This window comes from Papio anubis, chromosome 9, assembly GCF_008728515.1.
Source record: "Papio anubis isolate 15944 chromosome 9, Panubis1.0, whole genome shotgun sequence".
Classification (NCBI taxonomy): Eukaryota; Metazoa; Chordata; class Mammalia; order Primates; family Cercopithecidae; genus Papio; species Papio anubis.
Window position 1 is genome coordinate 116,847,107 of NC_044984.1, and position 23,805 is coordinate 116,870,911.

Here is a 23,805-nt window from a genome sequence, read left to right on the forward strand (position 1 = left end):
TGTGGTGGAGGGCATCTGTAATTCCAGCTACTCCGGAGGCTGGGGCAGGAGAATCAGTCGAGCCTTGGGAGGCAAAGGCTGCAGTGAGCTGAGATTGTGCCATTGCACTCCAGCCTGGGCAACACAGCAAGACTCTAAAAAAAAAAGTTCTTTTAAGGGCCAGGTGCAGTCGCTTACTGCTGTAATCCCAGTACTTTGGGAAGCCAAAGCAGACAGATTGCTAGAGCCCAGGAGTTTGAGGCCAGCCTGGGCCACATAGCAAGACCTTGTTTCTACAAAAAATTTTCTTTAAATTAGCCAGGCATGGTGCCATGCACCTGTAGTCCAGCTACTCAGGAGAGAAGATGGCTTGAGCCCAGGAATTTGAGGGTGTAGTGAGCCGTGATCGCGTCACTGCTCTAGCCTGGGCAACAGAGCATGACCCTGTCTCTTAAACAAATAACAAATAAATAAATAGAAACAGAAATAGAGCCAGGCATGGTGGCACATGCCAGTCGGTAGTCCCAGCTACCCAGGACACTGATGTTGGCGGGGGGGTATCCCTTGAGCCCTGGAATTTGAGGCCAGCCTATAGCAAGACCCATCTCAAAAAGATAAAAATTCAAAAATAGCAGTGACTTCAGGATTTAACTTTGCAGTAGCATGATAATAAATGTTATATAGGCGCTGAAATTATACAGCAGCACGTGGTTGTGTGGTAGTGCAACATGACCAGGAATAAGATCATGATGTCTGAGGCCAGGTGTGGTGCCTCACGCCTGTGATCCCAGTACTCTGGGAGGCTGAGGTGGGCGGATCACCTGAGGTCAGGAGTTTGAGACCAGCCTGGCCCACATGGCGAAACCCCGTCTCTACTAAAAATACAAAAATTAGCCGGGTGTGGTGGTGCATGCCTGTAATCCCAGCAACTTGGGAGGCTGAGGCAGCAGAATTGCTTGAACCTGGGAGGTGAAGGTTGTAGTGAGCTGAAATTGTGCCACCACACTCCAGCCTGGGCAACAGAGCGAGACTCCGTCTCAAAAAAATAAATTTAAAAAAGATCATAATGTCTGATTTTGCATTATCGTTGAAATGAAAGCAGAAAATAAAAAAATTTCTCAGGGCCAGGCGTAGCAGCTCACGCCTGTAATCCCACCAGTTTGGGAGACCAAGGCAGGCAATTCCTTGAGGCCAGGAATTTGAGACCAGCCTGGGCAACATGGCAAAATCCTGTCTCTACTACAAATACAAAAAAAAAAAAAATTAGCTGCGTGTGGTGGCGTGCACCTGTGATTCCAGCTACTCGGAGGCTGAATTGGGAGGATCGCTTGGGCCTTGGGAAGTCAAGGCTGAAATGAGCCAAGATTTCACCACTGCTCTCGACCCTGGACAACAGAGAGACCCCCTGTCTAAAAAAAAGAAAAAAAAATTCTGTGGAGAACTTGTGGATTTCTGAGAGACAATTTGTCTGTAAACTCTGTGTTGAACAGTGAAACCCCGTCTCCATTAAAAATACATAAAATTAGCCGGGCGTGGTGGCGGGCACCCGTAGTCCCAGCTACTTGGGAGGCTGAGGCAGGAGAATGGCGTGAACCCAGGAGGTGGAGTTTGCAGTAAGCCGAGATTGCGCCACTGCGCTCCAGCCTGGGGGACAGAGTGAGACTCCATCTCAAAAACACACACACACACACACAAACAAAAAAAAAACAAACTCTGTATTGAGAACTATTGCTATAGTATAGACCTATAGTATAGCATAATTTGCTGTAGGGTTGGCTGTATCAATATATGGCAAGATAAGGCCAATGTTGGCTATGAAATGCTCATCTCATTCTGGAAGTCTCTGACTCCTCAAAGATCGCGGAAAACAGGAGAAGATGAACATGGATGCAATTTTTTGGAACAGATTCTGCCTGTCTGTAAGGATGAGAATCAGCTGACTGGGGCCTATCACAAAGTCCCTCAAACTGGGTGGCTTGCTCAGCAGAGTGTAGAAACATATTCTCTCAGGTTTTTTTGTTTGTTTGTTTTTGAGATGGAGTCTTGCTCTTGTCGCCTAGGCTGGAATGCAATGGCGTGATCTCGGCTCACCACAACCTCCGCCTCCAGGGTTCAAGCGATTCTCCTGCCTCGGCCACTGGAGAAACGGGGATTACAGGTGCCCGCCACCATGCCTGGCTAATTTGTGTATTTTTAGTAGAGACTGATTTCACCACGTTGGCCAGGCTGGTCTCAAACTCCTGACCGCAAGTGATCCCGCCAACCTTGGCCTCCTAAAGTGCTGGGATGACAGGTGTGAGTCACTGAGCCCGGCCATATTCTCTCAGCTCTCAAGGCTAGAATTCCCAGGTTGGCTCCTTCTGAGCACTCTGAGGGAGAGGCTGTTCCATGTCTCTCTCACAGATTCTGGCATTCCTTGGCTCGTAGATGCATCACTCCAGTCTCTGCCTCCATCTCCACATGGCCTTCTGCCTCCATCACTGTGACAAATTTCCCTCTTATAAAGATGTCAGTCTTATAAAGGCAGAGTGGCTCATGCCTGCAGTCCTAGCACTGGGAGACTGAAGTGGGAGGATCTCTTGAGCCCAGGAGTTTGAGACTCACCCCAGCAAGACCCGTTCCCACAAAAAAATTAAAAATTAATCCAGCATGGTAGTGCACTCTGTGTTCCCAGCTACTTGGGAGGCTGAGACGGGAGGATCACTTGAGGCCAGGAGGTAGAGGCTGCAGCGAGCAATGTTTGTGTCACTGTGCTCCAGCCTGGGTAGCAAAGGGAGATCGTGTCTTTAAAAAAAAAAAAAAGGCTGTATGCGGTGGCCTGCCTGCAATCCCAGCACTTTGGGAGCCAAGACGGTGGATCACAGGTCAGGAGATTGAGACCTCCTGGCTAACAGGAAACCCCGCCTCACTTAAAATGCCAAAAACTAGCCGGGCGCAGGTGGGCGGGGAGCCTGCAGTCCCAGCTACTTCTGGGAGGCTGAGGCAGGAGAATGGCGAACCCCGGGAGGCGAGCCGCAGCAGCTGGAGATCCCGCCACTGCACTCCAGCCTGGGCGACAGAGCTATCCGGCTCAAAAAAAAGCAATTTACTCTGAGCATCAGAATAAAGAAGGAGCGAAAATTGCTTCAGTTTAGCTGTTTTGCGGCTCACACCCAATCCCAGCACTTTGGGAGGCTGAAGTGGGCAGATCACGAGGTCAGGAGATCGAGACCGTCCTGGCTAACACGGTAAAATCCCGTCTCTACTAAAAATACAAAAAATTAGCCGGGTGTGGTGGCGGCCTGTAGTCCCAGCTACTCGGGAGGCTGAGGCAGGAGAATGGCGTGAACCCGGGAGGCGGAGCTTGCAGTGAGCCAAGATTGCACCACTGCACTCCGGCCTGGGTGACAGAGCGAGACTCTGTCTCAAAAAAACAAAGAAAGAAAATTGCTTCAGTGCATCAAAAATGAAATGCAAGTTTTGATGAAGGAAGCTCAAGTGAGGGCAAAACACAGACTAAGGAGTTGGAAGGATGGCTAGGTGCAGTGGCTTTGGCCTGTAATGCCAGTACTTTGTGAGGCTGAGGCAGAAGGATTGCTGGAGCCCAGGAGTTCAAGACCAGCCTGGGCAACAAACTGAGACCCCATGTCTACAAAAATAAAAATGAAAATTAGCCATGCATGGCAGCATGTGCCTTTAGCCTCGGCTCCTTGGGAGGCAGAGCAGGAGGATAGCAAGAGCCCAGGAGTTCGAGGCTATAGTGAGCTATGATCGCATCACTGCACTGAAGCCTGGGCAATGGAGTAAGACCCTTTCTCTAAAAAAAGAGTTTGAAGGAACCTAGGAACCTTAGTGATCACTGAGTTCAAACTCTTACCCTGAGCATGAATCTACTTAGACCTCAACCAGCCTCTAAAAGGTAATAAACAAGTAAGCTATTTTAACCTTTGAATCCAGTCACTCAACAAAACTTTTTTTTTTCTTGGGAGAGAGGGTCTGTCTCTGACCCAGGCTGAAGTGCAACGGCACGATCACAGCTCACTGTGGCCTCGACCATCCTCCTATCTCAGCCTTCCGAGCAGCTGGGACCACGGGTGTGTGCCACCACACCAAGCTAATTTTGTTTATTTTTTGTAGAGACAGGTCTCGAATCTTGCTATGTTGCCAAGACTGGTCTCAAACTACTGGCCTCAACCTATCCTCTTGCCTTGGCCTCCCAAAGCATTGGGATTACAGGCATGAGCCACCTCATCCAGCCCTGCTGCAAGGTTCTTAACTCAGGGTCCATGGACCTTCTGGATAGAATCCAGGGAAATTTAACATTTCCTTCAATTACGGCTGTAGGCAAACATTCTATTCCTACCACTTGCCTGCTATGCCTGTCCTAATCCTTGACTCTCTAAAGTCATGAACCCTGTTAGATTTCAGCTACCCTCAAATAGTAGGTGTTCAATATTCCTCCAAATGTTCTAAATAAAAACTTAGTAGACTGGGGCCGGGCGCGGTGGCTCAAGCCTGTAATCCCAGCACTTTGGGAGGCCGAGACGGGCAGATCACGAGGTCAGGAGATCGAGACCATCCTGACTAACACGGTGAAACCCCGTCTCTACTAAAAAAATACAAAAAACTAGCCAGGTGAGGTGGCGGGTGCCTGTAGTCCCAGCTACGCGGGAGGCTGAGGCAGGAGAATGGCGGGAACCCGGGAGGCGGAGCTTGCAGTGAGCCGAGATCGTGCCACTGCACTCCAGCCTGGGGGACAGAGCGAGACTCTGTCTCAAAAAAAAAAAAAAAAAAAAAACTTAGTAGACTGGGCCAGTACAATGAACAGGGTTGTAATTGGTTTGAAGAATGCAAGATCAGGACTGTGGTAGGAACAGAAGGAAACTTGTTCCAAGCCTGTGAGAAATTTGCCCTGGGTCCGGTCCCACAACCTGTTCCAATCCAGTTTCGTTTGTCATCCTCACTTACGACTAATGAATTTGCTTCCACGATGGAAAACGTGAAGAACTCACTCTGGCCTGAGGTCACCCCACAAAGGAGCAATCTCAGCTGCCCGGAATGTTAGCGTTCAGTAAGGGCCACACCCCTTGCCTTTTCAGTAATTCCTCCTATTACAAAATTCCAGATGCAGCCACATTGTTGATAGGAAATTTTGTTTAAAAAATACATTTCTTAGGCCGGGGGCGGTAGCTCACACCTGTAATCCCAGCACTTTGGGAGGCCGAGGCGGGTGGATCACGAGGTCAGGAGTTCAAGACCAGTCTGGCCAACATGGTGAAACCCCCATCTCTACTAAAAATACAAAAAAATTATCCAGGTGTGGTGGCATGCACTTGTAGTCCCAGCTACTAGGGAGGCTGAGGCAGGAGAATCGCTTGAACCTGGGAGGCAGAGGTTGCAGTGAGCCGAGATGACGCCACTGCACTCCAGTCTGGGTGACAGAGCGAGACTCCATCCCATAAATAAATAAATAAATAAATAAATAAATAAATTTTTTGTGGGGCCTGGTGGCTCATGGTTATAATTCCGACACTGTGGGAGGCTAAGGCGGGTGGATCTCCTGAGCCCAGGAGTTAAAGACTAGCCTGGGTGTAACGTGAGGGGAGATCTTCATCACTATGAAAAGGTAACATAAGCCAGGGTGGTCCCGGAGATTTGAGATTGACGATGCCTGATGCTTTTGATCCGGGAGGTGCCCACGCGCCGCCGCCGCCTGCGCGCCGCCTTTTTTCCTGCCGCGTTGCCGCGTTTCAGCGCTTCTGCCGCTGCCGCTGCCGCCGCCGCTGCCGTACCCTTCCTTCCTTCTTCCTTCCTTTTTTTTCTGTTGCTCAGGCTGGAGTCCAGTGGCGTGATCTCAGCTCACTGCAAATTGCGCCTCTCAGGTTCAAGCAATTCTCCTGCCTCAGCCTCCGGAGTAGCTGGGATTACTCCTTTTCAAATTAAAAAAAAAAAAATTAAGGGGGAAATAAAGCCAGGCATGGTGGCTCACACCTGTAATTCCAGCACTTTGGGAGGCCAAGGTGGTTGGATCACCTGAGGTCAGGAGTTCAAGACCAGCCTGGCCAACATGGCGAAACCCTCTCTACTAAAAATACAAAAATTAGCTGGGTGTGGTGGTGGGTGCTTGTAATCCCGGCTACTCAGGAGGCTGAGGCAGGAGAATCGCTTGAACCTGGGAGGTGGATTGCATCACTGCACTCCAGCTTGGGTGACAGAGTGAGACTCCATATTGGGGGAAAAAAAAAGCGAGAGTAAATATATTTTATTTTGGTTTTGGTCTTGTAAAGAAATGACGGGTCGGGCACAGATGTTCATGGTTGTAATCCCAGCACTTTGGGAAGAAAATATTATTAAAATAATAATTATTTTTACTTTTGTAGAGGCGGGGCTTCACCATGTTGTCCAGGCTGTCCTGTACTCCTGAGCTCAAGCAATCCTCCTGCTCCTGTGAACCACTGTGCCTGGCTGACGCTGAACATTTTTAAAAGTAAACCTTTGAGTATTGAGGAAATGTGTGCATAGGATGCAGTCCCAGATTATAAATCAGCTTGACACTGGGCACGGTGGCTCACGCCTGTAATCCCAACACTGGGAGGGTGAGGCAGGCAGATCACTTGAGGTCAGTTCTAAACCAGCCTGGCCAACGTGGTGAAACCTCGTGTCTGCTAAAAATACACAAATTAGCCAGGTGTGGTGGCGGGTGCCTGTAATCCCAGCTATTCGGGAGGCTGAGGCAGAATTGCTTGAATCAGGGAGATGGCGGTTGCCGTGAACCGAGATTGCGCCATTGCACTCTAGCCTGGGTGACAAAGTGAGACTCCGTCTCAAAAGGAAAAAAAAAAAAGAATTCAGGGCAAGTCCATGAAGTGAAAGCCAGTTTATTAGGAAAGAATGGCTATTCCTTAGGCAGAGCAGCCCCAAGGCTGCTGGTTGCCCATTTTTATGGTTATTTCTTGATGATATACCAAACAAGAGGTGGATTATTCTTGCCTCCCCGTTTTAGACCATATAGGGTGACTTCCTAATGTCGCCACGGCATTTGTAAACTGTCATGGCACTGATGGGAGTGTAGCAGTGAGGACAACCAGAGGTCACTCTCGTGGCCATCCTGGTTTTTGGTGGGTTTTAGCCGGCTACTTTAAACTGTTTTATCAGCAAGGTCTTTATGACGTGTATCTTGTGCTGACCTCCTATCTCATCCTGTGACTTAGAATGCCTAACCATCTAGGAATGCAGCCCAGTAGGTCTCAGCCTCATTTTACCCAGCCTCTATACAAGATGGAGTCGCTCGGTTTAAACGCCTCTGACACAAGCAACTTGGGTACTAAAAGCTGTTACAACACCCTTACTGGTTTTGCCTGCTAATGATAATCTACAGAATTCTAAATATTTACCTAGAGAGAAAAAAAGTAAAAAAACCACAATTCAAGACAGAAGAGCAAAATGATTCCAGCTGAGAAACTTGAAGAATAAAATCAACCAGGATGCTTCATGTGAGTAGAAAGTGGACAGTATTTTCACCATGTAAGGAAATGCAATCTTTTGAAAAAAGAACGAGGTCATTTTGTATTTTAATAAAGGCGGTTCCTTCTTTCCACTTACCTGCTTCTAGGAGACAACAGCAAAGAGCTGGCCTTGTTTTAGCAACCTGCATTGCAGTTTACATTCCCTTTAATCCAAGGCAAAGATTAAAGAGATCCCCACCCCTGCTCCAAGTCAATCTTGAAGGGCAAGTGTCTGGTTCTTACCTCATCTACCCACACCTGGAACCTGTCATGGTATGGACAAGTTGAAACAGTAACTTGTTCCTCCACCCAACAGTCTCGCAATACTCCAAAAGAGCAAACAATACTTTTTTATTATTTTAATTAATTAATTTATTTTTTGAGATGGAGTTTTGTTCTAGCTGCCCAGGCTGGAGTGCAATGGCACAATCTTGGCTCACTGCAACCTCTGCATCCCGGGTTCAAATGATTCTCCTCCCTCAGCCTTCTGAGTAGCTGGGATTACAGGCATGCGCTACCATGCCTGGCTAATTTTGTTTTTTTTTTAAGTAGAGACGGGGTTTCTCCCTGTTGGTCAGGCTGGTCTTGAACTCCCGACCTCAGGTGATCTGCCCGCCTCAGCTTCCCATAGTGCTGGGATTACAGGCGTGAGCCACTGCGCCTGGCCAACGATATCTTTTTAAAATGGGGCACTTGCAGGCCGGGCGCAGTGGCTCAAGCCTGTAATCCCAGCACTTTGGGAGGCCAAGGTGGGCGGATCACGAGGTCAAGGGTTCAAGACCAGCCTGACCAACATGGAGAAATCCTGTCTCTACTAAAAATACAAAATTAGCAGAGCGTGGTGGCACATGCCTGTAATCCCAGCTACTCAGGAGGCTGAGGCAGGAGAATCGCTTGAACCCGGGAGGCGGAGGTTGTGGTGAGCCAAGATCGGGCCATTGTACTCCAGCCTGGGCAACAAGAGCAAAACTCCCTCTCAAAAAAAAAAAAGAATCAGTGCTTTTATAGAGCTTTTGACAAGGAGGCAGTACAGCAGTTAAGAGCACAGATAGGGGGGTCAGAGAGATCTGGATTTAGATTTACTAGGTTGTGTATCAGCTGTGTGTTTTAGTTATGTGTGTATTTAGCTGTGCGTATTTCCTCTAAACAATGAGGTTAACAATGCCTATCCAATGTGGTGATTGTGAAAATGGGATAATGCACAAAAATACCTTAACATGATGTCTGGTAGATGGCAAAGAGGTAACTATTAAGATACCTCTGGTATTCACAGGTGACTCTACTAATGCAATACTTCTTAAAGGGACATTTAAACAACTACTGCTGTGATGTAGGGAATAGTCAAATATTTAGTTGAACACTCGCCTCTCAAGAACCACTTCTGGAATGTCGACAAGTTCCTTTAACCTCTCTCTGCCTCCCTTTCCTTACTTCCAAGTGGCGATAATGATCTGCCTGACAGAAATGCTGAGCGAAATCAGGTTAAAAACACTATGTAAACAACTGTAAAGGATTGCTTTTATTTTGAACTTAAGCTCAGAGGAAAAGAAACCAAAAGTATTTTAAATTTTATTCTATTTCTAGCACATTCTGTGAGGGCTTTAAAAAGAAATTTCTCTCTTTATAATTTTCCTTTCCTTTATTCTTTACAGAACAGTAAATCTGATTACTCAAGTTCTCAAAAATGAAAACTATATCTGGAATGTTTCAATTTTGCTCCCCCTGTTGGCCTGAGAGCAGGATAACACTGCCTGAGACTAACAATTCAAGACAATCTAAACATTTATTTTCATGGACTTGACTAACATAAAGACGTAATGGCATTCCACAGAAAGACCTAAACCACAGTTTCAGCTCTATCTTATATATATATATCTGACAATTAAAAGCAATATTTATGTCTAATTTTTAATTTTTAACTATTAGGGTTCAAATCTAGAAAATTATACAAAGGCTAGCTGCATGCCATTCATTTTTTCAAAATAATTACTTTTCAAAAATTCTGCTGTTCCAAAATTACGGCTGAAATCCACTGAAAGCACCCAAACTTGCAACTCCTATCATTATTTTTGTTTTGCTACCACTAATTTTTACAAGTTTTTTTTTTTTCTTTTTGAGACGGAGTTTTGTTCTTGTTGCCCAGGCTGGAGTGCAGTGGCATGATCTCGGCTCACCGCAACCTCTGCCTCCCAGGTTCAAGCGATTCTCCTGCCTCAGCCTCCCAAGTAGCTCGGATTACAGGTATGTACCACCACACCTGGCTAATTTTTGTATTTTTAGTAGAGATGGGGTTTTGCCATGTTGGCGAGGCTGGTCTTGAACTCCAGACCTCAGGTGATCCTTCCACCTTGGCCTCCCAAAGTGCTAGGATTACAGGCATGAGCCACCATGCCTGGCCAACAATTTACTTTTATACTTAAAAGTTACATACACTGGCCAGGTGAGGTGGCTTACGCCTGTAATTCCAGCACTTTGGGAGGCTGAGGCGGGCAGATCACCTGAGGTCAGGAGTTCAAGACTAGCCTGACACGATGTGGAGAAACCCCGTCTCTACTAAAAATACAAAGTTAGTTGGGTATGGTTGCACATGCCTGTAATCCCAGCTACTCGGTAGACTGAGGCAGGAGAATTGCTTAAACCCAGGAGGCAGAGGTTGTGGTGAGCCGAGATCATTCCATTGCACTCCAGCCTGGGCAACAAGAGTGAAACTCCATCTCAAAAAATCAAAAAACAAAACAAAAGTTATATACACTGTTTTACCTGTGAATCACTTTTTTGTATTCAAAGTCTTAGATTATGTATATGAAAACTAATTTATTAAACCTCTGTACACAAAGATGAACATACCTGTACAGCAACCATATATGAAGAATGAAGTTACAAAAAAGTAAAAGTACTACTAAAACTGACGCATGTAAATCACTTATAAAAATACCCCAAATGGGATAAAGCTGCTCATCCCTGATTTTTCTCATTTGGTTGTAGGAGTTGAAACATGAATTTAAAATGGTAGAATTTTTTCTTTTAAAAAGTGATATATTAAACTTATATACAGGATAATTAGCAAAATGTAGAAAGGGAAAACAATGTACAAAAGACAGATAAAAACCATCACTCTTGACGGACAGTCACAATCCAAAAATAGTATAAACCTTAACAAACTCTCTCTAAACCAGGTCATATTCACATCTCCCCCCAAGTTTTGTCAGTGAGAATAAAATATAGTGAACTAGTGAACTCAGTCTTTCTTTAAAATAGGCTTGACTTTCGAACACGAACCTTGGATAGATTTTTAAAAATGGGAGGTACAAACAGGAAAACCATTCTATCTCTCCACTTAATTAGTACTAATTAACGGAACAAAGTTATTAAATAGCTCTCAGTGCTAAGTCAAGCCGTTATTCAGAGGCCTTTTTGTTTTTCTGCTGGTTTCGGGGTGAGTTCTTTAACAAGCTTCTTATCCTGAGGTACATTCCAGTAGATTCTGCCATATTCTCAAATTCAAATGGCGTGATTCCAGTTGCAAATTTGCTCATGTCAGGTATAGGGCTGTGAATCTTAGTGGCCGTTGAAGGACTGGTGTCTGCAGGAAAGAGCTTCCGGCTGTCCCCATTGCTGACGTCACAGTCTGGTACGACACTGCCATTATCAAGGGGGGCACCTTCAGGGTTTACTGGAGCCAACTCTGCCTTTTCCTTCGGACAAAGTGATGTCACCTCAGCATCTGGACTGGAGGCATGTCCAGCTTCTGACTTCTTTGTAAAAATTTCTGGTACCTCAGGCTCATCCAGTGTCTGCTTTTCAGATGTTTTTCCCTCTGGGACAGGGAGGTCCAGCTCATTTGGACAAGGTGATGAGGCAACGGAATTCCCAGTTAAAGGTGTGTCCACAGGAATGTCAGAGTCGCTGTTTACACTCTCGGCCTGCTCGAGAGCTGCCCAGATCCGCCTCTGCTGTTCTTCAAGTTCTTCTAGAGTCAGTGCGTCCTCATCCACAGCTCCAGATGCTGTTCTGGTCTGGGGTGAGTCACTGGGAGTCAGCGGCGGGGTGCCCTTGGGGAGTGGAGGGGTGAAGACGGGCGGAGGAGTTCCCCGGGGGAGTGGAGCAGTGTCAGGAGGTAATGGTGGTTGAAACTGAAAAGTTTCGCTGCTCAGAGAACCATGTGGTACCTCCACATCTGAAGTAAGAAAGTTAAGAGATACTTTAGAACTTGTAATAGCATTTGGTTTTACTAAAATTTGTTATTTGCACTCAGGTGTATCCAGATATTCAATGGCCAAAAATAACTGGCTTAAGAGGCGGGACATTCTGGATTCTCAGGTGCCATGACCATTACCTGGTGTCCTCAGTTCACCTGAAAAGATCTGCAGGGAGACCTGTCAGGTTCTTCTGGTGCTAGAGGATATCCCTTGGGAGATCCATTTCTGTGCTGTGTGCATCATTTTAGATTGAGGAAATATGAGCAATTGCATGGAGACTTCAGAATTTCAAGGTAGTGCGCTCTACCCAAAAATCCATGGCAGAATGCAGTAGGAAATTTGACCGGAGGTGCAGGCTGGCTACTGAGTGGGTGGAAAGCTAATGGGGAGGAAGTGAGGGGCAAGCCAAGTGTACACCTTGGGTTATTTCCTAGCTTTTTCTTTTTTTTTTTTTTGAGACAGAGTCTTGCTCTGTCTCCCAGGCTGGAGTGCAGTGGCACAATCTCAGCTCACTGCATCCCCCGCCTCCCAGTCAAGTGATTCTCCTGCCTCAGCCTCTGGAGTAGCTGGGATTAACAGTTGTGTGCCACTACGCCTGGCAAATTTTTGTATTTTTAGTAGAGATGAGGTTTCAACATGTTGGCCAGGCTGGTCTCGAACTCCTGACCTCAGGTGATCCACCTGCCTTGGCCTCCCAGAGTGCTGGGATTATAGGCGTGAGCCACTGCGCCCAGCCTAATTCCCCAATTCTTCTTTTTTTTTTTGAGGCGGAGTCTTGCTCTATTGCCCAGGCTGGAGTGCAGTGGCGTGATGTCAGCTGGCTGCAACCTCTGCCTCCTGGGTTCAAGCAGTTCTCCTGCCTCATCCTCTCAAGTAGCTGGGATTACACCGTACGCCAACACGTTCGGCTAATTTTTTGTATTTTTAGTAGAGATGAGGTTTCACCATGTGGGCCAGGCTGATTTCGAACTCCTCACCTCAAGTGATCCGCCCACGTCGGCCTCCCAAAGTGCTGAGATTACAGGCGTGAGCCACTGTGCCTGGCCCCCAATTCTTATCTCTAATCTAGATTGCTCGCCTGAACTGCAGGTTCACCTATCTAACTGCCCACTGACTATCATCACCTATACGTTCTACACACACAACCTGTTCAAAACAAATGATCTCTTCCTAAAATGAGAACTATTCTCCCATCTGCTATTCTCACTAATGGCACCACCAGTGGATCTGCTTGTCATTTGAGAGTACTCTCTTTCCCTCCATCCATTCCCCAGGTCTTTGGCTCTTTGGGGTGCATGCTCTCCTGCTGGCTGTCATAGCCGCTACCTTGCTTCAGGCCCATTACCATTTGCCAAGAACATCAGAATCACCCCGACCTCTGGATTCATCTTCCTTGTGTCTGTCCTCCAAACCGCTGCCAGACTCATCACAAATCTGGCCTATAACCCTTCCCATCTCCACTGGAAACCCTTTAGTGCCTGCCCAGACCCCACAGGATGAAGTCCAATCTTCCTCCATGGCCCTCTAGGATACAGTTTCCCTGCTTCCATCATGTTATCTCCTACTGCCTGGCTCAAACTCCAGCTGTCACCCTGCTGCTGGCCTGATGTGCTGTGAAGTTTCACTGTCCTGCATCTGCACTTCCCACTGTCTCAAATGCCCTCCTCCTCATTTCCTTGGTAAATCTCTGCATTCTTCCCTCAACAAGCAGTTCAGAGTTACCCTATGACTTCATTCAGCACAGATGCTGTTTTTCCTCTGTGTCACCATTACAGTCTGGAACCTGCTCTGTGGCAGCAATAGGTAATACTATTGTTCTGTAGGTATCACTGTGGGCCACCACATTTATATGAGAATGATGTTTACACATCTGCAATCCCGAGGTGACAGAGAGTGGTAACTAGGGCAGCAATACTGTCTTATTAAGCTTTCTGTCCTCAGAGTCTAGTAGGGGGTCTGAACTTTATTCTATAGACAATAAGATTTGTGAGGAGAATAACATACTCTCACTTAGAAGTCAACTCACGGCCCAGCATGGTGGCTCATGCCAGTAACATTGGGAGGCTGAGGCAGGCAGATTGCTTAAACTCAGGAGTTCAAGACCAGCCTGGGCAACAAAGTAAGACCTCTGTCTCTACAAAACATACAAAAATTAGCTGGGCTTGGTGGCGCAGGCCTATGGTTCCAGCTACACAGGAGGCTGAGGTGGGAGGACAGCTTGATCCCAGGAGTCTGAGGCTGCAGTGAGCCATGATTGTACCACTGCACTCCAGCCTGGGCAACCAAGCCAGACCCTGTCCCAAAAAAAAAAAAAAAGAGGAAAGAGCCCCTAGCACAAAGCTGAAAATGCCTACACAGAAGTGTATGGCCCTGGTGACAGGGGTGCCACCACCACAAATCCCCAAACTTCAAAAAATGACAACCATGGGCCAGTGCTGTGGCTCACACCTATAATCCCAGCACTTTGGGAGGTGGAGGCGGGCGGTTCACCTGAGGTCAGGAGTTCGAGACCAGCCTGGCCAACATGGAGAAACCCCATCTCTACTAAAAATATAAAATTAGCCAGGCGTGGTGGTGGGCACCTGTAATCCCAGGTACTTGGGAGGCTGAGGCAGGAGAATCGCTTGAACCCAGGAGGCAGAGGTTGCAGTGAGCCAAGATCGCGCCACTGTACTCCAGCCTGGGCGACAGCAAAACTCTGTCTCGAAAAAAAAAACCGAAACAAACAAACAAAAAAAACTTAGGGGAAATAATTTGAGCGCTTTGATTCTGAACTTTGAAGTCACTTTGTGCAAAAGAATTTGATGTGAGGATGTAATCCCTTTGAACTTTAAGGGAATTTAATTCATGATCTTTTTTTTTAAGGAAGGAAGGAAGACAGGGCTTCACAGTCAAATTTGGGACAACTTACATGTTCACATCACATCTTTTTTTTTTTTGAAATGGAGTCTTGCTCTCTTCCCCAGGCTGGAGTGCAGTGGTGCGATCTCGGCTCACTGCAGCCTCAGTGAGCCACTGCGCCCAGCCAGCAAAACCCTATTTCTACTAAAAATACAAAAATTAGCCGGGTGTGGTGGTGCATGTCTGTATGTCTAGCTACTTGGGAGGCTAAGACAGGAGAATCACTTGAACCCGGGAGGCAGAGCTTGCAGTAGGCCGAGATTGTGCCACTGAACTCCAGCCAGGGTAACCAGGCAAGACTGCCTCAAAAAAAAAAAAAAAAAGCTAGGGAGGTCTCAGAGAGCAAGCCCTTTGTCCTACTTTATGTTCTGGGAAGGCACATTTTCCTGATGGCCTTTCTTGGGTGGAGGAGTGATCTACTGGATTAATACTATTGGAAAGAGTAACTGGGAAAGCTTGGCCCAGCTTTGCTCTTCTTCCTCTTGGGAGCAAGCTGCCAGAAGGGTACACACTTTCCACTGCCTGTCTCAGAACACTGGCCGGATCAAAGGGGCCAGTCTGGATGCAGCACTGTTGAGACTGGGTGGGTCTGCTAATCCAGGAATGGGCCAGGCACTGTGGCTCACACCTATAATCCCAGCACATAGGGAAGCAAAGGCAGGACCACTGCTTGAGCACGGGAGTTTGAGACCTGCCTGGACAATACAGTGAGACCCCATTCTATACAAAAAGGAAAAAAAAAAAAAAAAAAAAAAGGAACTCCCCTAATTCAGGAATGCAGCCAGCTGGCCCATCTAGCTCTCACACCAAGCTCTGGCTTCCAATTCAGCTTTTATCATGGACAGCAGTGATGCTCTGATCTCCAAGAATAAAATAAAGATTTACTCTCTAGACAGTGCTCACAAAGGAGCTTCCCCTTTCTTACGGAATTCAGGAGCATACAAATGTGTCATAGCTTCTTGATGAAATCAAAGCTACAGGCTGGGCGCGATGGCTCACACCTGTAATCCCAGCACTTTGGGAGGCCAAGGCGGGTGGATCACGAGGTCAGGAGATCAAGAGATCAAGACCATCCTAGCTAACATGTGAAACCCTGTCTCTACTAAAAATTAGCCTGGCGTGGTGGCGGGCACCTGTAGTCCCAGCTACTAGGGAGGCTGAGGCAGGAGAATGGCATGAACACGGGAGGCGGAGGTTGCAGTGAGCCGAGATCGCGCCACTGCACTCCAGCCTTCGTGAAACAGCAAGACTCTGTCTCAAAAAAACAAAAAAACAAAAAAAAAAGAAAAGAAAAGAGGAAAAAAAGAGAAATCAGAGCCGTAAGATGAAACCTACCCGAATCGAGCTCCATGTCGGCCGGGGATCCTGCTGAGTTGCTTTCCTTCTTCTGCTTCTTTGGACTCCCTGGGCTAGAGTGAGATGAAGACCTCTTGCTGCCAGACTTCACACCTGGCTAAAGGAGCAACCAAACCAAACACAAGTTAGGTGGGGTAGACAATGAATTAAACTCCATCCCTTCACTTAAAATGATGTAGAAAAGCGATCTGGAGATAAGTCTAGGTAACTGGTGAATTTCGCCACTGTTTTCCTTTTGGTTTGTCAAGATAACAAAGCAAGAAAAGGCTGTAATATGCTAATAATTTACAAAATCTCACAGACACAACATTTTATAGAGTACACCCTTAAAATCTATTTACCGTTTGGAAGTTAGAAGTAAGGTAATTGGCAAACACATCCTTCTGCTGACATGCCTGCATTGGTATGGAACCAAAGATCCTCCATTCCTAATAATGAAAAGAGAAGAAAAAAAAAATCATGTATTTGGAAAATGTCATGTTTTGAGATTTTGCTCAAAGGAGGTACAGCAGAGATCTCAAATTATGTTTTTCCTTCTTATGTTACTTTTCCTTTATTGGGAATTAAGGAAAATAATGTGTTGAAGGAAAACTAAACCTGCCTGCAACATAATCAAGACTATGAATACTAAAAGACTACCTGACACAATCACTTGGCCAAAAAAGGTTCTACATACCGCAAGCAGAAGATGTAGGCAGGAGTGACTGCTATGGGGCCTCCCAGGCTCCAGTCTCTCTCCCGTCAAGCACTGGCACTGCTAACAGGGCCGTTCATAGCCCACTTCTCCTAACACACTTACTCATGAGTTTTCCATCTTCTGCTCTTTCTCTTTCCAAATACAGCACTCATCTTTAAAGATTCCATACCAATTACTTCTCTCTCCTCTCCAATCGCACATTCAACAGTGGTTCTCAGTAACAATCCCATGGAACTCTTGTGAAACATAGAGGTTCCAGGGTTTGAATCAGTTAAGTCTAAAGATGGGACTCAAGAATGTACATTTCTAACGAGTATTCCCAGGGGACTGTGAAGTAGACTGGAAGCTGTACTGGCTTCCAGAAGCACTGATGGTTTGTATCATGCACTTCTGCCCGTAATGAATTACACAGTCTTGTGTGATTGACAACTTTCTATCTGCTCACTACACTCTTAACTTCAAGTCTTTGGCTGTTTCCCTACTGTCCAGTTCCTAAGAACACACTTTTTATTTTTATGTTTTTGTGACGGAGTCTCCCCGCTTGCCGGGCCCAGGCTGGGAGTGCAGTGGTCGATCTCAGCTCACTGCAAGCCCGGCCCGGTTCACCATTCTCCTGCCTCTTTAGCCTCCCGAAAGTTGACTACAGGCGCTCACACCGCCTCGCCATTTTTGTATTTTAGTAGAGACGGGTTTCACCGTTAGCCAGGATGGTCTCATCTCCTGACCTCGCGGATCCGCCTCGCCTCGGCCTCCTTAAAGCGGCGACAGGTTGACACCGCTACCGCCTATTTTATGTTTTTACGGAGTTTCGCTTTCATCACCCAGACTACAGTGCAATGGCGTGATCTCAGCTCACTGCAACCTCCACCTCCTGGGTTCAAGCGATTCTTCTGCCTTAGCCTCCTGAGTAGCTGGGATTACAGGCGCCTGCCACCACGCCCGGCTAATTTTTATATTTTTAGTAGAGATGGGATTTTGCCATATTGGCCAGGCTGGTCTCAAACTCCTGAGCTCAAGTGATCCACCCGCCTTGGCCTCCCAAAGTGCTGGGATTACAGGCATGGGCCACTGCGCCCGGCCAATAATACACTTTTTAAATAAAACAGTACAATAGTTCATTGTTGAATCTTGAGACCTAAGATGGAAGCGGGAAAAGAGTTAAGTGTGGAAAAACCATTCATATACAAAATGAGAAATTTTACTTTGAGGGGAAAAAAGGCAAGAATAAACAGGAGAGTTATAGTATATTTAGATTTATTATAGATAGAAACTTATTTCCTAGGTTAATTCTGTAAAATATAAAATACTGTCTCAGAACAATCCATATTGTTAAAAACTTTTAAAATGTTAGAGTAGTTTTAGATTTAGAGACTCTAACCAATCTATTTTGACTCCCTTTCTGAGGGCACAAAATCAGAGAAAACTGCTGTTGATGAATATAAGACTTCAATTAAGATTCTAGCAAGATTCTATATAGGAAATTAAAAATGTAAACAAGTGGCCGGGTGCGGTAGCTCACGCCTGTAATCCCAGAACTTTGGGAGGCCGAGGTGGGTGGATCATGAGGTCAAGAGATCGAGACCATCCTGGTTAACATGGTGAAACCCCATCTCTACTAAAAATACAAAAAATTAGCTGGACGTGGTGGCGGGCGCCTGTACTCCCAGCTACTCAGGAGGCTGAGGCAGGAGAATGGCGTGAACCTGGGAGACGGAGGTTGCAGTGAGCTGAGATCGCGCCACTGCACCCCAGCCTGGGCGATAGAGCGAGACGCAATCTCAAAAAAAAAAAAAAGTAAACAAGTAACACATTTATCCCTTTAAATAGTAACTACTATATAAGTTTGTATGTATATATGAATTAAGTAATTATTTTTTGAGTCAGGGTCTTGTGTGATCTCACCTCACTGTAACCTCTGCAATCCTCCCACCCCAGCCTCTCTAATAGCCAGGACTACAAGCATGTGCCGCCACCCTTGGCTAGTTTTAAAATTTTTTGTAGGGACAAAGTCTTGCTATGTTGCCCAGGCTGGTCTCGAACTCTGGAGCTCAAGCAATCATCTTGCCTTGGACTCGCAAAGTGTTGGGATTACAGGTGTGAGCCACCATGCCTAGCCAACAAGTTAATATTCTGACCAATCTTTAACATAATAATATCACATCACACGATAATTTAAAAAAATAAATATACTTACATCTGGAATTCCTCTGGGAGTAGATATATTAAAACCAGGATAGTTGACCAATTTTGAGAGATCATAAGTGACACTTTTATTCTGCTGTATTTCTCCAATTTCTGTTTCCCCATCAGTGCTATCTATTACAGACCATAAAAAGTATTAATATTGCTAAATGTCAATATATATCCCTCCCCAGACCAAAAGTACACCTGGAAAGTGCTTATACTCATGGCAACAGAATTAGTTTTGAAATGGCTTTCAATTTTAATTATAATTTTTCTTAACCATTAGGACAGAATTTTTTTTTTTTTTTTTTTGAGAAAGGGTCTTGCTTTGTCACCCAGACTGGAGTGTAGTGGCACTATGTTGGCTCACTATAGCTTCTGCCTCTCAGGCTCAAGTGATCCTCCCACCTCAGCCTCCTGAATAGCTGGTTCTACACACACGCACAACCACACCAGGGTAGGCTGTGTATTTTTAGTACAGACAGGGTTTCACCATGTTGCCCAGGCTAGTCTCAAACTCCTGAGCTCAGGCGATCTACCTACTGCCTCAGCTTCCCAAGTAGCTGGGATTACAGGCGCCTGCCACCACGCTTGGCTAATTTTTGTATTTTTAGTAAAGACCGGGTTTCACCATCTTGGCCAGGCTGGTCTTGAACTCCTGACCTCAAGTGATCCATCCACCTCGGCCTTCTAAAATCCTGGGACTACGGCCATAAGTCACTGTGCCCAGCCGAAACCTGCTTTTTTTTTTTTTTTTTTTTTTGAGACGGAGTCTCGCTCTGCCGCCCAGGCTGGAGTGCAGTGGCCGGATCTCAGCTCACTGCAAGCTCCGCCTCCCGGGTTCACGCCATTCTCCTGCCTCAGCCTCCCGAGTAGTTGGGACTACAGGCGCCCGCCACCGCGCCCGGCTAGTTTTTTTGTATATTTTAGTAGAGACGGGGTTTCACCGTGTTAGCCAGGATGGTCTCGATCTCCTGACCTCGTGATCCGCCCGTCTCGGCCTCCCAAAGTGCTGGGATTACAGGCTTGAGCCACCGCGCCCGGCAAAACCTGCTTTTTAAAAACTCAATATTGCACAAAGATTTTGCCATGTCAGCTCATACAGATTTATTCCCACTCTTCATATGTTGCAGAGAGTCCACAGCTCAGAACTACCAATTTATTTGACCATTTTTCTTTAGGGCCTTAATGTTGTCTTAGATTTTTCACTATCATATTTAATGATACAAAAAGATTCTTGTATACATACAGTTTATTTTGCATATGTGTATCTTTCTAGAGTAGGTATCTAGGAGAGAAGTTCTAGACTATTAGAAGTTTTCTGTATTTCACATTTTACAGGTCTCCTGGCATTGAGGATCTATGTTTGTTATTATTACTGAGAAAGGTAAGAGCTTATGAGGACTGGCTGGAGAGTGATACTCTGGCCTAGACAGTACCTGAGCAAGCCCAGAAAACCATCAGATAATCTATGAACTCACTGAAATTTTAGTTCCTTCCTTGAAAAATTTACCAAGGAAACATCATCATGATATTTTTTAGTTAGCACACATTAAAGAAGTCAGCCGTTCCTATCACATTTTGTTGATTCTTTAACAAAAAAAAAAAAAAAAAAGGAAACACTTAAGGTGACTTCTCTAACTTAAGATACTATACCTTTTCCATCATACAGTGCAAGCCCCGAATTCTCCAATTCAGCCTCTTTGAGCCACCCTGGTGGGTACCCTAGCTGGCGCATCCGATAGATAAAAGGTGGAAGACTCTTGTCTGTCACACCTAGTGCATCTTGAAGTTCCTCACTAAGTAAAAATAAAGGAGGAAGAAAAATAATGAATTCTTGTTTGCATGAAAACACATACATAATATTCTGTGTTTTTTTTTTTTTTTTGAGACGGAGTCTCGCTCTGTCGCCCAGGCTGGAGTGCAGTGGCTGGATCTCAGCTCACTGCAAGCTCCGCCTCCCGGGTTTACGCCATTCTCCTGCCTCAGCCTCCCAAGTAGTTGGCACTACAGGAGCCCGCCACCTTGCCCAGCGAGTTTTTTGTATTTTTTAGTAGAGACGGGGTTTCACTGTGTTAGCCAGGATGGTCTCAATCTTCTGACCTCGTGATCTGCCCGTCTTGGCCTCCCAAAGTGCTGGGATTACAGGCTTCAGCCACTGCGCCTGGCCAATATTCTGGTATTTTAAAACATTTCTTGCTTATATTACATACCATGATGGCTAACAAATATAATTAAAATTTCAAGAAGTGTTTCTAAATGAATTAATGTATATTACCTAGGGCTTTGGCAGAGTACACTTATATCCTGATAATTAGCCCGAAGAGACAGAGAAGATTCGAAATGCTAGGGAAATAAAAATGACCTTCTATGGTAAAATGCCATTAATACCTAATAACTCCTGGCTTGAATCTTCCAAATCTTTCTTCTACTTCTTCTGCGTGGTATCGCTGCTGGAAATTCTGATTGTTTGCTTCCCCACAGGCATCCATATACTCTTTTCTCTTTTCACTTATTCGAGCAGCATTCCGAGGCTACATCATGACACATTTGAAAAGAATGGTTTCATGCAACTCAGAAATATTTCAGAAATTAAATACTTTTTTTTAGATCAAGTAAACAGATTATTTTAGTTTTAATGTATGATGAACAAGTGTAAAAGAGAGTGAATATTTTAGAAAAATAAGTAAGGAAGGCCGGGCGCGGTGGCTCAAGCCTGTAATCCCAGCACTTTGGGAGGCCGAGACGGGTGGATCACGAGGTCAGGAGATCAAGACCATCCTGGCGAACACGGTGAAACCCCGTCTCTACTAAAAAATACAAAAAACTAGCCGGGCGAGATGGCGGGCGCCTGTAGTCCCAGCTACTCGGGAGGCTGAGGCAGGAGAATGGCGTGAACCCGGGAGGCGGAGCTTGCAGTGAGCTGAGATCCGGCCACTGCACTCCAGCCTGGGCGGCAGAGCGAGACTCCGTCTCAAAAAAAAAAAAAAAAGAAAAATAAGTAAGGAAAGGAGCAGTCTATTTATTACCTCAGTATTATAAATTAAATCAAGTTTTTAGGATAAACTCTACAATTTAACTCTGTTTATTCATATCAAATACAGAGAGTACTATTTTAAATTATTTACTAAAAAAATTTAATGTCTTAAAATATAAACACAAATTTGAAAAGATTTCAAATTAAAGGACTACAGGAAAGTAACAAAGAAAGTTCCTTCATGTCACACAATACCATAAATGTGTTGAAAACATTAGAAAGCTCTTGTTCAAAGACTTTTCTTAACATGAGAAAAATTTACCATTGGGCAATCTTTCATTTGGTGTTCTTCAGAACCACAATTGAAACAGTGAGGCTTTGGCCTATTTGGTCAAAAGACAAAGATTTTTATAATGTAAATAAAAATAGAAAAGCAAATCAATAAAATTCTATATGACAGCAAAGTGTATCAGAGAGATAAGAAAGCAAGTTCATCACAGATCACTAATATCGGCAACAAGAAGTACACTTTAATCTCTTGTATTTAGTGATTTAAATAGTACTATGCAGAGTCTTTTAACCAAGAACCCTTCTGTTCCTGACTGATCTGTTACCTCTTTTGAGTTTTTTCAGTGGTTAACAACAGAAGAATCGAGGTGAACAGATGATCATATTTCCATTAGGTAACATGGAAAGAAGGCAGATGGTTATAAGACTGCAATCAAATTGACAGCAACAATTACACTTTTCCACCCGCCCAGGCACATTAGGTGAGAACCAATGAATTCCAAGAAGCAGATGATCCATTTAAACGTTTAATATATATGTATGGAATAAAATTCTAGCTCAATCTGTAATTAACCTTAGAGTAAACCAGCAGTAAAGAACATTAACTTTTCAAGCCAAAAGTTTATGATTTCCGTTAAAAAAGTAAGTAAAACAAAACAACTCCCCACACAAACCTTTTTGCCTTTACTTGTATTTCTTGCCCTTCTAGAGAAACAATGTGGCTGAAGACTTGATGGTACCTTTAGTGAATTTTATTAAGGAATAGTTATCATGGTCTGCAAAATTTGGAAATTGTTTTAAAGGTGAACTTAGTGGTAAGATGCATAAAAGATCTTCATTCACTATGTAGGATACTTGGGTATTTCCCATCCTTCGGAAAGCTGAGGGTTTTCATTTAGAAGCGGTTGCCCCAATTTATCAAGGCAAAAATTAGTAAAATACAGGACACTTCCTACAACCTGCAGAAAACAAGTCAAAAAATATTGCTATTTAAGCAGGAAAAAAAGACATTAAATAATGTAAGACTATGATTAACTGTTTTAACAATTTATTTTGGATGGAATTATTAGAAATAGTAACTTCCTAGTTATTAAGGAGCTAGACTTTGATGTGTAAGTAGAAACTACATCATCAGTTCCCTCTCTCTCCTAGATCACTGTTTTTCCTCTGTATTGGATCATGACTATCTATCTCCAGAATTCAAACAAAAAATGAAAACCTTGACTCTCACGTTTCCCTCCAGTGCCCCATTTCATTACTTCTCTTTGCAAGACATGCAGACCCTTTAGTTATTGTTTCCATTTCCTTTCTTCCCATTCACTCTTTTCTTGTCCCTCCAATTCTTTTTGAAAATTCCATACAGACAAGTTGGAAAAGTGGTACAATGAACACCCAATGTATCCTTCACCTAGACTGAACAATTGTTAGTAGTTTAACATTTTTGTCTGCCTCTCTCTTTACACATACACTGAACACACACACATACACTTTTTTGTTTGTTTTGAGATAGGGTCTCTGTCACCCAGGCTGGAGTACAGTGGTGCAATCTTGGCTTACTGCAACTTCTGCCTGCCAGGCTCAAACGATCCTCCCACCTCAGCCTCCCGAGAAGCTGGGACCACAAGCACAGTCAGCTATTTTTTTGCCCAGCTATTTTTTTGTATTTTTAGTAGAGGCAGAGTCTTGCCATGTTGCCCAGTTTGCTCTCGAACTCCTGAGCTTAAGTGATCCACCCGACTC

The 23,805-nt window shown here is 45.0% G+C and overlaps 1 protein-coding gene across 4 annotated transcripts in view; it reads right to left on the reverse strand.

Annotated features, from left to right (window-relative positions):
- Positions 1 to 8,964: 8,964 nt before the first annotated feature.
- Positions 8,965 to 23,805, reverse strand: part of ZCCHC8 (zinc finger CCHC-type containing 8) — a 34,138-nt gene continuing 19,297 nt past the window's right edge. For 2 of the 4 annotated variants that reach the window (XM_031650854.1, XM_031650853.1), the window contains 7 exons: positions 22,100 to 22,160; positions 21,192 to 21,334; positions 20,457 to 20,599; positions 18,811 to 18,932; positions 16,261 to 16,347; positions 15,899 to 16,016; positions 8,965 to 11,640 (listed from right to left, as the gene is read on the reverse strand). In XM_031650854.1, the coding sequence (XP_031506714.1) occupies positions 10,862 to 11,640; positions 15,899 to 16,016; positions 16,261 to 16,347; positions 18,811 to 18,932; positions 20,457 to 20,599; positions 21,192 to 21,334; positions 22,100 to 22,117 (1,410 nt within the window). In that variant the 5' untranslated portion in view covers positions 22,118 to 22,160 and the 3' untranslated portion in view covers positions 8,965 to 10,861. Of the gene's footprint in view, positions 11,641 to 15,898; positions 16,017 to 16,260; positions 16,348 to 18,810; positions 18,933 to 20,456; positions 20,600 to 21,191; positions 21,335 to 22,099; positions 22,161 to 22,739; positions 22,806 to 22,920; positions 23,025 to 23,805 lie in introns of all 4 variants that reach the window. The other 2 variants (XM_031650851.1, XM_031650852.1) reach the window with 2 other exon arrangements.